Source organism: Leuresthes tenuis, unplaced genomic scaffold, assembly GCF_036924035.1.
Source record: "Leuresthes tenuis unplaced genomic scaffold, fLeuTen1.0.hap1 SCAF_11, whole genome shotgun sequence".
Taxonomy (NCBI): Eukaryota; Metazoa; Chordata; class Actinopteri; order Atheriniformes; family Atherinopsidae; genus Leuresthes; species Leuresthes tenuis.
The window spans coordinates 6,098,582-6,110,996 of NW_027325365.1; the positions used below are offsets into that span (position 1 = coordinate 6,098,582).

The following is a 12,415-nucleotide window of genomic DNA, read 5'->3' on the forward strand; positions in this document are numbered from 1 at the left end:
ACCAGCAAAAAAGAACTAATACATTTTTGCATAGTTTTTGAGAGTTTTCAGTTTGTGAGAATGTGAAAAGAAGCGACTTTCACATTTAAGATTGAGGTCTTTCAGACTGTTGATCTCTTTATGACAGCATACAACATTTGCTATCAAAAACAACAGTTATTGATAATAGCATTATCACCCATAAAGTATTTGATTATCCCTCCAATTAGGCTGCTACAATACGGGACAAAAAACATGACATAACATTTAATAATTGGCCAAAAGGAACAATGAACGCCCCATTTAAGACATTCTGTTTACACAAGTACTTTGAGAATAACGTATAAGAGATAAAAAGGAAAATTACGCCATGGGAGTGTATTTCTATCTGAACAATGTGACCCTTTCTACTCCGTAAGTTTCATAATTCTGTCTCACAAGTTCCTGTGGCTTTGCAGGGATTTTTTCCTTCCACTCGGCTGTGATTAGAGAGGTGAGAAACGCCTAAACAAGGGGTCTGCTGTTATCTGGCCCATCGTAATAAAACACAGCCAACTCTCCCTTCCTCTTCCTGTTTGGGGGGCTAATGGGAAAATGAGTCTCTGTGGAGTTTAGACTGTTTTGTAATCAGATCTGCTACCACGGTGCTTTGGCAGCTCAACCTGTAGGTCTCTGTGTTCATCTGAACAGGTTGGTTGGGATGTGCTCCGTTTCCAGCCGTCTCTGGGTCAGATTTTCAGTGTGTAAACTGAAACAAAGGAGATCTTCCTGCAGTATGAATGGTAATAATTCTCATGTCGAACAAGGTGTTTTTCCAGACATCATGTTTGCAGCATGAGGCTGATATTTTTCACTTTTAAAGACGCAAATGTTATGTAACGCGGAACTTAAAAGTCCTCTAAAGTCAGTTACAATGTTGGTATCTTAAAGTCTTTTGCCCAGGTCATAATTTCTTTTTTTTGCTATTGGAAAAAAATCAGTGAACGGGGGCTTTGTGTCCATGTTAACCTTCAATATCCCAATGCTTCTATAAACACATTAACTGTCGTTCATTTCTGTGTGCAGACGCTCAGCTTCCAGTGGCAGTGACCTGTAAATCACTGTAAAGTCGTGCTTCCTTCTTTCAGAAACGCACACATTACTAAATGATCCTGTTTGCTATTATGTTAATTACCACTAAATGAGCCCATCTGATCAGCGGTTGATGTTTGTTTTCATGTTTAAATGCCAAATTCCTGCCACTGGAAAATGTGGGATGAAAGTGTTTAACTACTGAAGTTGCTGTTGAAATCATCAGCACACCAGTGAGATGCCATGAAGTGCTGTGAACTAGAGTTTAAATCTCCTGCAGTTTGTCAGATATATCTCTAAAGGTTGAAGATTCCACCATGTCTTATGTGTAGGTTAAAGTAGGAAAAGAGACTGCAGATAATTCTTGTTCTTTCTTTAGTTGGGATGCTGATTTATAGAGCAATGCAACAATCCATCAATATCAGACAATATCTTTGAAGAAAAGGCTGTTTGCTTTCATTTACAAGTTGTTTTTATGTCAATTGTCAACATTTTTAAGTAAGAACAAAAAAAAAAAAAAACTTTCCATGGGCTGCACGGTGGTCTGGTGGTTAGGGTAAGAGGGTTCCCGGTTTGAATCCCAGCTGGGGCCTTTCTGGGTCAAGTTTGCATGTTCTCTGTGTTTATACATGGGTCCTCAACGGCTACGCCTCCCACCACCCAAAAACATGCATGTCAGGTTCATTGGTGATTCTGAATTATCTCTAGGACTGGGTTTGAGTGTGGCTGGTTGTTTGTCTCTGTGTGGCCCTGTGATGGACTGGCGACCTGACCAGGGTGTACCCCGCCTCTCACCCAATGACAGCTGGGATATGCTGCAGCTCCCCTGCGATCCTGAGTTGAATTGAGCACTATTGTCATTATAATGACACATTTAAGTCACATGCTTTGGGTTTCACAGAAGAACTTTTGTGCTTTAGAGGAAACTGTCATCACGTCTAATTTTTGGATTCTTTTTTTCGTACACCTCCATGTAGTTCAGTCTTTACACGATGGACTTGGCTGAATGATCTATGAACTTTGACAGAGTAATGCCGTTTCAGATTAAACACTGCAAGTAGTGGACTGAATAGGGTTAACAATGGCAACATTTTACACTTGCTACCACATTATTTTTAATATGAACATTTTGAACCTCTTATCACGCATAATTTCGTTTAAGATAAGTGCCCGATAATGTCATACAAACACAAAATGTCATTATCTGAATAAAGTCGGCTGTGGTTGACTAATTAATAAGGCTGGGTTAAAAAAAATTTTTATGAAAAGTTTTCATTTGAAAAGTCTAATATCTTGTTGTCGCACCACTAGTTTCACGTCTGTGGGGAAAACATGACAGAAGCAGCACCGTCACGCCTAAACTTACATGCGTGGAAAGTACGCCGACCCAGAGGAAGAAAGCAACGTTTTTATTAAAAAAAATTTTTTATTTGTTTTTAGCCAAGCCAACTTTGTACTGAAAGAAAATTATTTGAATCAATATTGAATCAATTCAGCACATCCGTAGCAGTACACAGCCCCGCTAGCTTATGGGTAGAAGCATGAGCACAATCTGCGCTGACCACGACTCTCCCTCTAACTTACTGCTCAGTGGTTGGTGGACTTCTCTTTAGCTCTGAATCTGAGATGGGCGGCCGTGGGTCCTCCAATAACTGGAAGGTTGGCAGACCCCATGCTCTCGGCCGCTGCCCACTGTTCCAGTGTATGGCATCTGTCTCTAGGAGTGTGTGCATGTGTGTGTTCAACAGGTGCCAACCTGGATGGGTTAAAAGCGGAAGACAAATTCCGTGTATTCACCTGTACATGACAATAAATCTGATCTTAATGATGATATGGAGTCATTTTTATCCATGTTTAAAAGCATGTATTCACTAAGAGTAAGCACAGGTGTGCACGATGAAAGCTAGCAGGTGTCTATTTTAGATATGTATTGCTGTGACCAGCTTTTATTAGTATGACCTTTACAATTTCAACAGTAAACTTTTCGAATTACTCGTATCAAATACAGAAAATGTGAAAAACTCGAGCGTCCACTGTTGGCCAGAACCATCAGTTTTTTCAGCCACATCAACTGGACCATCCTATGGGCTCATTTTAAACTGAGAACTAATCAGGAAATGTGATGTCGAAATAAATCAAGTGGCTCCTAACTGCTTACATGTTTCTTTATATACTTAAAAAAAAGAAGCTAATTCCAGTTTATTTGGGTCATATTTGGATCTGTTTCCTTGGACACTTGGACAAAACGTTTGGAAGTCTCTGTTGCATAGTGTCCCCACCTAAAGGAGTCTCTTGTTCCAAGTCATATCTTGTTCCTTGTATCTAAAATAATAAATACGTAAAATATGAAAGCATTATATTAATTTGAACCAGTGGATCTGATGACTCTTTATTTTGTAATAAATGTTCTTGATCCACTGTGCAGTTAATCGCACTGTGGGCGTGTTTTCACAGAAGTGAAACTAGTGGAAGAAATCGCTGAATCCTCCGTGTGTGTGGGGGGGGGGGTGTAAGTGTTTGTGTCAGTGGGTGGGGTTGCCTTGCCAGGAGAGCAGAGATGGCTCTGTCCCAAAAACACAGGAAGCTGCAGGGTGGGTTTGGAGGGGGTGTTTGCTAGAAATGGGAAAGGATCGTGAGAACAAGTGTTTCCAACTGTGCGTCTTTATGTATTTGTTGCCATGCGTGTATTCTTATGCCTACTTTTGCTTCCAAGTACCAAGAGGGGTCCATTTAAATTTTTTTAATGTGTTTTTCTTGATTTGTTTTATGTAGATTTAAGCACATTGTGTTTTGGCATGTGAGAAAGAAAAATAGAGTGCTTGGGACAAATGGGGTGGGGAGGAAATGGTGACACCCTGAGAGGGAAAGAGAGGGAAGGGCTAAGGTTTTAGGCCTCTGAAAGATAGAGACACAGACACAAAGACGAAGAGAACCTGGGAACAAGAGAGGAGAACTTAGCTCAGGTTGCATTCAACAAAGAGTTTGTCAGAGAGGGAGGGAGACTGTGATGATGGGTGAAATGTAGGAAGAGCAGGAAAAGGAATAATCAAGGAAAAGCAGGTGGATGATGAGCGTTGGATAAGAGGACGGAAATAACTGAAGAAAAGCAAAGGCTCACGAGTGAAAGTTGTTGTAATCTGAGAAAGGAGACCTGGACATAAAACCTGGTGGGATCACCTTTCTGTTAATCAGGTACCCAGATTTTCATGTTGGACAGAGACTGCTTGTTCATGTTTGTGTGGAGGACACAGAAGATCACAGATTGTGGTATGACACATTATACTAAACCTCTGCGGGTAGTGCATTTGTTCTCCTGAAAGAGAAACGCTTGTTTTTTTAAATGTATATAATATTTTCTCTCATTAGCTGTTTTTGTATGTATGTATCGTTCCACCTTTATAAAGAACCATTTGGATTTCACTTATTAGTATTGAGGGAGTTTGCATCTCTATAAATGGCTGTTTAAGGACTAAAACTGGATCAGGTTTATGTCGAGGTCAGCTGTGTTTATGCTTCCGTCCGTGGTTTAACAGAAAGTCAGACTTTGAGTTCTCTGGCAGACCGTCTGTTTTTCCCCTCTTCTGTTTCCTACAATTATGAATTAAAATGCATCCAAGTTTGTCTTCAGTGTGTATGAGTTGATACCTTGTACAGTGAGAGCATTAATCGTGGTCAAACTTGGTGTGATATCTGCACAGGACAACCTCAGTGTGTTTCTACGTGGCTGCGAGGAACTGGGACTGAAGGGCTCACAGCTGTTTGACCCTGGAGACCTGCAGGACACATCGACACGCCCCACTGCCAAGTAAGACTCAAAGCATCAGTGTTTCCTTACTGCTGAAAGGGTTTGTGTGTGCTGATGTGCATCTTTCACTTCCAAATGCAGTGATCAGCATTTACGTAGCTGCATAGGCCAGCTTAGGCCTTTGTAGTTACTATAGTGCTTAAAAAGATAAAACTATCTTAACAGTGGTCGTAGAATAAGTAGAAACGAAAGTTAACAAGCCTTTTCATGCCGTTATGATGGATTAAATTGTAAATTTCAAACAAGCAAATCCCGCTAAGAAAGCTTTAGACATTTGTTCAGTAGGAAGTTCTTATTTATGGGATTTTCACTCATTGTTCCTTTGAAAAACTTTCCAGTTCTGAGAGATTTCTTTCGCCGTCTTTCATGCGTTACTCTTTTGGGGTTTCTCCACAGGAAAGCTATGACATTTGTGGAAATAGCATCCAGCTGCTGCGGCTGTCTTCTTTTCAATCTACAGCATCAATGCGATGTTTGCTTTCACAATTTGTGGGTTTGTTCTTGAATCAAAAGAAGTGTTCCTGTACTGTTGGCAGTAAAAGAGACTCAATGAATAATCCATCTACCCCTGATCTTTATATTTGGTGTAGAATTTCATGAAATGAACCTTTTTTTTTTCTCCAAATATACGGTTGCTCATTGCAAAGGTAAGTTATTGTTCAACTTCACCAGTTTCCATTACTCGCTCTCTGAGACATTATTTAAGTAGTTTCTAATGATTATTTTTTTGTATTTAGCACACAGGAAAGGCTGTAATGAGTCTTCCATAAAGGTCATATTTGTCCTGCATTTTAACAGTGCTGCCTGTAGACAGCTTAGAAGAGCCCTTGAGCTGTACACAGACTTTTTTCCATTTATATCAGTATACTTTCAAACATTTTAGACTGATAATCTGATGCTAACTGTAATGCAGTGTGTCTCAGTATTTCTCCTCACTCACAGAGCAGCCTTGTCTTTGCCCCTTTCTCTTTGTATTTGTCAGCAACATGGTGAGCTCCAGACTGCTTACAACTTCTTATTAATGGCAGCTTTTTTACTTAATATCATGTTATTTAAAGGAGGAAATTAGCTATGAATGTTGCGGCATGTTGTGGTGGATTGTCTCCAGAACATGTTCACAAGAGCAAACGCTCAGTCTATGAGTTGCTAATGTGAACTAAGATGGTCAGACAACACTAAATATGTAAAATAAGCTGTAGCCTTAACTGATGTCATATCAGTTGCGATTTCTTAACCATTGTGCTGTCTGATAGTTGTTACCTGCTGACACTAGTTAACCGTTGTTGTATTGCAAATACGAAGTGTTCTATGTCAGTTTTATGATGCAAATCACTATTATGTCTTCAAAATACCATTTAAATTTTTTTAGTCCAGATGACAAGATTAAAGAAGTCAGTAAAATCTTTAGATTTTCATTACCTGGACTTTCCTAACTACATGCACAAGTTGTACTTTTACAACCTAGTTAAGGTCAGGATTTGAGCACACATAATGAGTGTATATGCAGAGTCAGCACAGCAGACCAGTTTCTCACCCCGACGTCACTGTTCCCATTCGGGGCTTGCCTCCTCGGAATAAGACGTGTCAACATATTTCCTGTAAAGTCTTCTCTGCTTGCCACTCTTCACACCTTGTGATGTGCACTACATTCTTTTTAAGCTAACAGGCTCCGTAGTTATCCATGTTAAAGCTGGTAAAAAAAAACTTGACCTGATACTGGCTCAGATTATCATTGTTGGTCATTTCAAGTCTAGGCATATTTTTACTGTTCGTATCATTTTGTTTCCATAAGACTGTACTTTATAGAAATTGAAAAATGAATGCTTGTCTTTTACTGTACAAATGGACTGAGAGCTGTCGATGAACACGTCAGCCGTGTGTCAACAGAAAGCTTGCCTTTAATCTCTGGATGTGTGTTTCTTTGTGTGACTCTGTCAGTCAACCTGTCTGTCATTTACTGCATCAGACAATCAAGTGGTTGACTGCAACACAAATTAGTAAATGACAGTCTGTGGAAGTTTGTATGAGCCTGTCAGTGAAGCAACAATGACACATCTGTCAGACACAACTGGTCTCTGTCCAAATACAACAAAAGGGTTTGCATCACACTGAAGCATAACTCTCACTTTGTTGCCTGGTAACAAAGCCAATAGCACGTTTTGTTTTATATAGCTATGCTGTGTGCTTGTGCGAATGTGTGGGTGTTTCAGTGTGGTTGGCGTGCTCTGTCCTAATGCTTGCTGTTTATAAGCGAGGCTGCGTTCACAGAAGGGTTCGAAAGCTCAGTGAGCGACATGAGGCTTTGGTGGATTGTGTGAATCGTGGCTGCTTCTTTCAGGAAAAATAAATCTTTGAGAGCACTGAGAAGTTTCTGCGTGTGGATGCACGTGTTGACATTCTTCTTATTATGAGCATGTGTGTTTTGCCAGTAAACGGATACTGATGTCAGTTTCAGTAACTGTCAGTTGACACCTGTTTTCGTTTTGTTCTCATGTATCCAATAATGTTGCAATCTGTTGACAAATCCTACTTTACCAAGTCAAACTCAGCACTATCTGTCTATGTAAAGGTGATGTGGATGTGACACTTAGGTTTGTAAAGTGACGTTTCATTTCTTTATGATGGTCTATATTTCAGATGCAACAGCATGGTCGTGACTGCCCTAGTTGACACACAGTCTGATTTCATAGCACAGTTGGTTTAGGTCTTGTTCAAAATGAACAAATTTCTTTTCGTGCATGTGTGCACAGCCCCCAGGGAATAGCCATATACAATTAATATGAGGTTTAACATGGTTGTCTGACTTTTGAGGCAGGTGAAAGATATGCAACCGCCAATACTCAAGACCTTGTTAAATTTAAAGGTCCAGATCCAGGTACGGAAACCCCCCAAAAATTGAAACCTTGGTCTTAAGAGAAGCAGTAAACTGAATTTTAGGAGCACCGCCTGCGGGGAGAACAAGTTGCCCTTTTTCCTATTTTAGACTCTCGCAGATGCTTATTTTTGTCCCCCACGTGAGCAATAGTTTTAATTTAAACTAAAGTGAAGGCAAAGCTGATTATAGATATGTGATGCTAGAAAGATGAAACTGGCTTTATAATAGCTGGACTGGATTGACTCATTCTGTGAAAGATGATTTCCTTCCTTGCTAAAATTCTCTCTCTGGAATACAAGGGACGTCCGTAGCATGAACACACACCTGAGAGGAAACCGTGATGTCATTGTTTAAGTGGCTCTGTGTTATTTCCAGTGGTTATGTAACCCCCTGCCATACAGCGAGCTGTTTTCTTACACCATACCCATGGCAGAAGGCAGTTTCTGTCCTTCACTTACAAGAATCTGCACAGGCATTCGCTCATCTCTGAAACCGCTTTGGACAAGAAACTGTAATGACAGGTTTTAGTTGACGATGAGCTCAGGTTAGAATCATCCCCTGTTCCACAGCGTGTTGATGGAAACTGATTGATTCCCAAGATAAGCAGCAGTCCGTGAGCAGAGAGGAGACAGAAACTGTTCTTCCATCGAGCGTTATGGCTTTGAAATGCTGGGAAAAAAAAGTTAAATGCAAAGTTATTTCCTCAGCTTCATGGAAATAAACCACAAGAAGACACGGGTCCTGTGAATGTGGCCCGACATTCTCTATGTTTATGCATTTAGCAGACGCTTTTATCCAACGCGACTTACAAATGAGCATATAACATCTAAAAGTATTAAGATTTTTTTATGACATTGATATATGATATGCTGTCACAAATGTTGCTATTATAATAGATGAAAATAGAACGTACCCTTAACTATTTCCTTTAATGCATCTTTAGGAAGAAAAAACCTCTAAAAATACTATCTCTGTTCATCACTGATACCGCATTGATAAGATCGTGCATACTGACTGGCAGACGCTGAAAGAATAGGTAATAATGGTGTATGACAGATGTTTACACTGACTGTTGCCTCTAAATGTGATATGTCTAGCGGAATCTCTGGCATTTGTCCTTCAGCTTTATTTGAAACCTGTCGTCTGTGTTTCTTTAGCTGACCAAAAAAAACTGAACAAAGAAGAAAGGGAGGGTTTGCAGGTCATCCATTCCAGCGACTTCCATCCTCCTCCTCCTCTCTCACTGTCATGGAAAATCTATACAACTGCATTTTAGGCGTTTAGTGAGTTGAGCTCTGTGACCCTCAGATTATGGGAACTACTTATAATGTGCAGTATGAATGCTCGTTCTGATGTTGTCGGGTGGGACTCTTGTTGAGGAGGCACAGAGTCTACTTTAAAGGCATCTGGTTGTGCAGTCTTTATTTTATGGCTAAAAGTTGCTTTCTGTTATGCTTTTAAACAGTACGAGGTGCAGTGTCAGCAGAGCAAATGAGACGAATGCAAAGTCTTTGTGTACGTGTCTCTGTTTTAGTCAGTTGTTGATTCCTGCTCCTTTGTCTCCTCTTCTTACTCTAGAAGGGTTTATTTCCACTACAGAAGAGTCCGTTGGGGTCAGTTTTACAACTGCCTCATTCCACTTGCCATTTATAGCCTCACGTGGTAATCCGCAAGATCCACATCATCTCATTTTGGTAACATCTGTGGCGCTAAGTGACCGCTGCTGTGGTGTGTCTGCACTCCACCTCTATGAGATCAAATGGCACTTCTTACCATTCATATACAGCTGTGAGGTCTGCCTCGGAGCATGTCTTGAAACATGATTAACCTTTTAGTGCAGAAAATTGGTTCAAAATGACAAAAATAGAAATCCAAAGTAATTATCGGGTACAGATGTTTTCTAATGTGAAGTAAAACTATAGTTGCTTAAGTTCTGGAACTATTAGATATAAACTTCAACTTTAAAAAACAACAGAAAACTTTCTACAGAGGTGTGCAAGCTCTGTCTGCGTGGGCTGCAGGTTCCTCTGCGTTTTCACTAAGTTTTGCTTCTGCATAGGTGTGTGGGAGATGGTGTATCCTGAAGTTGTCTGCCGTTGTATTTCTGTCAGCGTCTCATGCCTCTCTCCCCCTCTTTGTGTCATTCTCCAGGGGAAGTGACTGCAGTCGAAGGCTCAAGAATGTAAGTGTTACTGCTGGATTACAGTGGGATCATTTGTTTGTGTGCTAAATGTATGTTTGTGTGGAAACTGTTATTATGGCCCACTGCGTTTCTTTGTGCTGTAATTGTCACTATCTATGATTTCAGCTGCTCCTGCAGTGCTTCTTCCACTTCTGATCTACCTCTGATTCGTTGATCATCTGTCATAGACTGATTTTTTTTTTTAGAGGTTCTAGTTTTACCTGCTGCATTTTAATTCATTTTCTTGAACTATTTTCATCTCTTTTTGCTTCGTCTTTGTTATCTTTTGAATTTATTTTCCTTTTAGAATTGAGTCTTATTGCATCGGTGGGTCAACTATCATTTTCTCTATCGTTTCTCGGTTTGGCACAAAATTGTTCTGCGTTACCTTAAGTTATTTGTATTCTATTTATTTGAGGTTTTATCTGTACTTGTTAATCAGAAAGCCCTCAAATGAATTACTTTTGAAACCCTAGGTGAACCACTGCCTCAATGTATTATCTCCTTTTCTAATAATGTCTCTTTAAGAGGTGGAAGGCATAATGCTAGACCTGCCCACTCTGCAGTCAAAGCAGTTCCACTCTCTCTGCCTCCTCTCTCTCTGTGATGCCGGTTGAGCACTGAACAAGTTGATGTGTGGAGCTGCAGAGCTGGCCTGTTCAGCTAGCTCATTTAGCCGACTAAACACAGGGATTCTCACCTGCTCTCGTCCAGCATTTGCATTTTTGAATGGCTGACGAATTCCCAGCCACCAGTGCTTTAGCCAGGACCTGCTTGTGTGACATGTTGCCACATTATGGATCTGCCCCGCAGCCTCAGGACTGAGGACTAGGATGTGATAGCAGCTTTTTCTGCAACACATCAAATATTGAGAGGTGAAGGACCTGCACTGAAAGGAATTTGCTGATATAGAGATTAAGGTGTTTTTTAGCAAACAGTTGTGATGTTAAGGTGAAAAGAAAAGGTGCCTGGATGAGTGGAATGTTGCTGGATTTATGAGACGCTTTATCAGGTGAAGGTGTGAACTGGATGGCTAATTATGCATGTTTGGCCTGCTATGAATGCTGTGAAGGATCTACATTAGTATGTACCTCCTTATGTCTGCGGATTGTACTGTGGACTTAAATGTATGTAGCATGTGCATGGTTTTTGACGCCATCGGTGCACTTTAAGTGGGCCTGCATGTGTGCATGACACAAGTATGTTTGCACGGGGTAAAAGCAGAGTTGTTGTTTCCAGTAAGTTCGCTCTGACAGGACCTTTTTCAGAGCAGACAGCTGTTGAAAGTGATGAGGCAAAGTGACACCACACCTCTATCAGGCCTGTTGTTTATATTTAGCCTTTTTTGTCCTCTGAACTGCTCTATCTCAGTATTTGTGTCCAGGTTTCAGTTTGTTCTGGTTTTTGCTGGTTGGTTCAATGCTGCTCACATGAATCCTACAGGCAATCGTGGATGTTTTCCAGTTGTGATTGTGTTGTTGGGATCGATATGGATATGTTTGAAGCTCAGTAGTAAGCAACTAAAGCACATTTGGTGTTGACCCAGTTCCACTGGCAGTTGGCATGGATGCTCTCATTATAGTGGTGACACAGAAGTGTCATAATTTGCTACACAATGCTGACAATCAAGCTACTTCAGGGTAGTCATAGCACTTTAGGTTTTTTATGGGTTTTTTTTTAAGTGCCAACAACAAAGATGCAACATCTTTTTCATATGTTTGTGATATTTGTGATATAATGACTCCCAAAACAACTGATCCCTAAACAATCAGTTGATTCTATTTGAATTCCAGCTGATAGTTCCTGCACAGCTCCAAGATGAAGTATTCATTTCCCAACAGAGTTTAAACACCGTATCAAACAAAGTGACTCATCTGGCTTTATGCTTCCTGATCAGCAGGCCAGTCCCTTCGCTTGTTCTCTGGAGTGTCTTTGAATGGCAGAAGTTGTTTTCACTTACAGTATGGCTGAAATAAACACATTAAGCCACGCTGAGCTTTCTTATCAAAGCAATCCCTGTGGAGAGCTGGTTGACATGGACACAGTAAATATAGATGGAAGCACTTTGCCAACAGAGCAAAAGGTGCAGCCCTGTGTGAGCTCTGTGTGGCAGAGTCAGTCTGTGCATTTTAAGCATTTAGCTGACTACAAAGGAACTTACTCTGAATGCTCTAAGCTTCAGTTCCTCAGTCACACTACAAATATCATTGCAACAGAATCCTTCAGCTGTTCTTCTGTTAACGTGTTTCAGAGAGTTGAGGCATGGGCTAAAGTACGTGATAGTTAAAATCACAGTAACCCCTGAAAGGTTGATACATGTTGGTAGGAGAAGTGTGTTTGACAGGTTTCAGGGCTGAAGCAGGGACTTGGTCTTGTCCTGTTTGCGCAGGAAGCCTTTGCTAACATGTAACTTCTTTGGAAGAGGCAATGACCAGGAAACCAGCTGGTCTTGCTTTGTGGTGAAAAACTGAAAGGAATCAAGTAGGAAATGTTTGTCTGGTGG

General features: G+C 40.6%; 1 protein-coding gene across 2 annotated transcripts in view; it reads left to right on the forward strand.

Annotated features, from left to right (window-relative positions):
* Nucleotides 1-12,415, forward strand: part of LOC140317719 (LIM and calponin homology domains-containing protein 1-like) — a 76,730-nt gene that overhangs the window by 32,831 nt on the left and 31,484 nt on the right. For both annotated transcript variants that reach the window (XM_072395208.1, XM_072395209.1), the window contains exons 4-5: nt 4,749-4,855; nt 9,882-9,912. In XM_072395208.1, the coding sequence (XP_072251309.1) occupies nt 4,749-4,855; nt 9,882-9,912 (138 nt within the window). The remainder of the gene's footprint in view (nt 1-4,748; nt 4,856-9,881; nt 9,913-12,415) is intronic.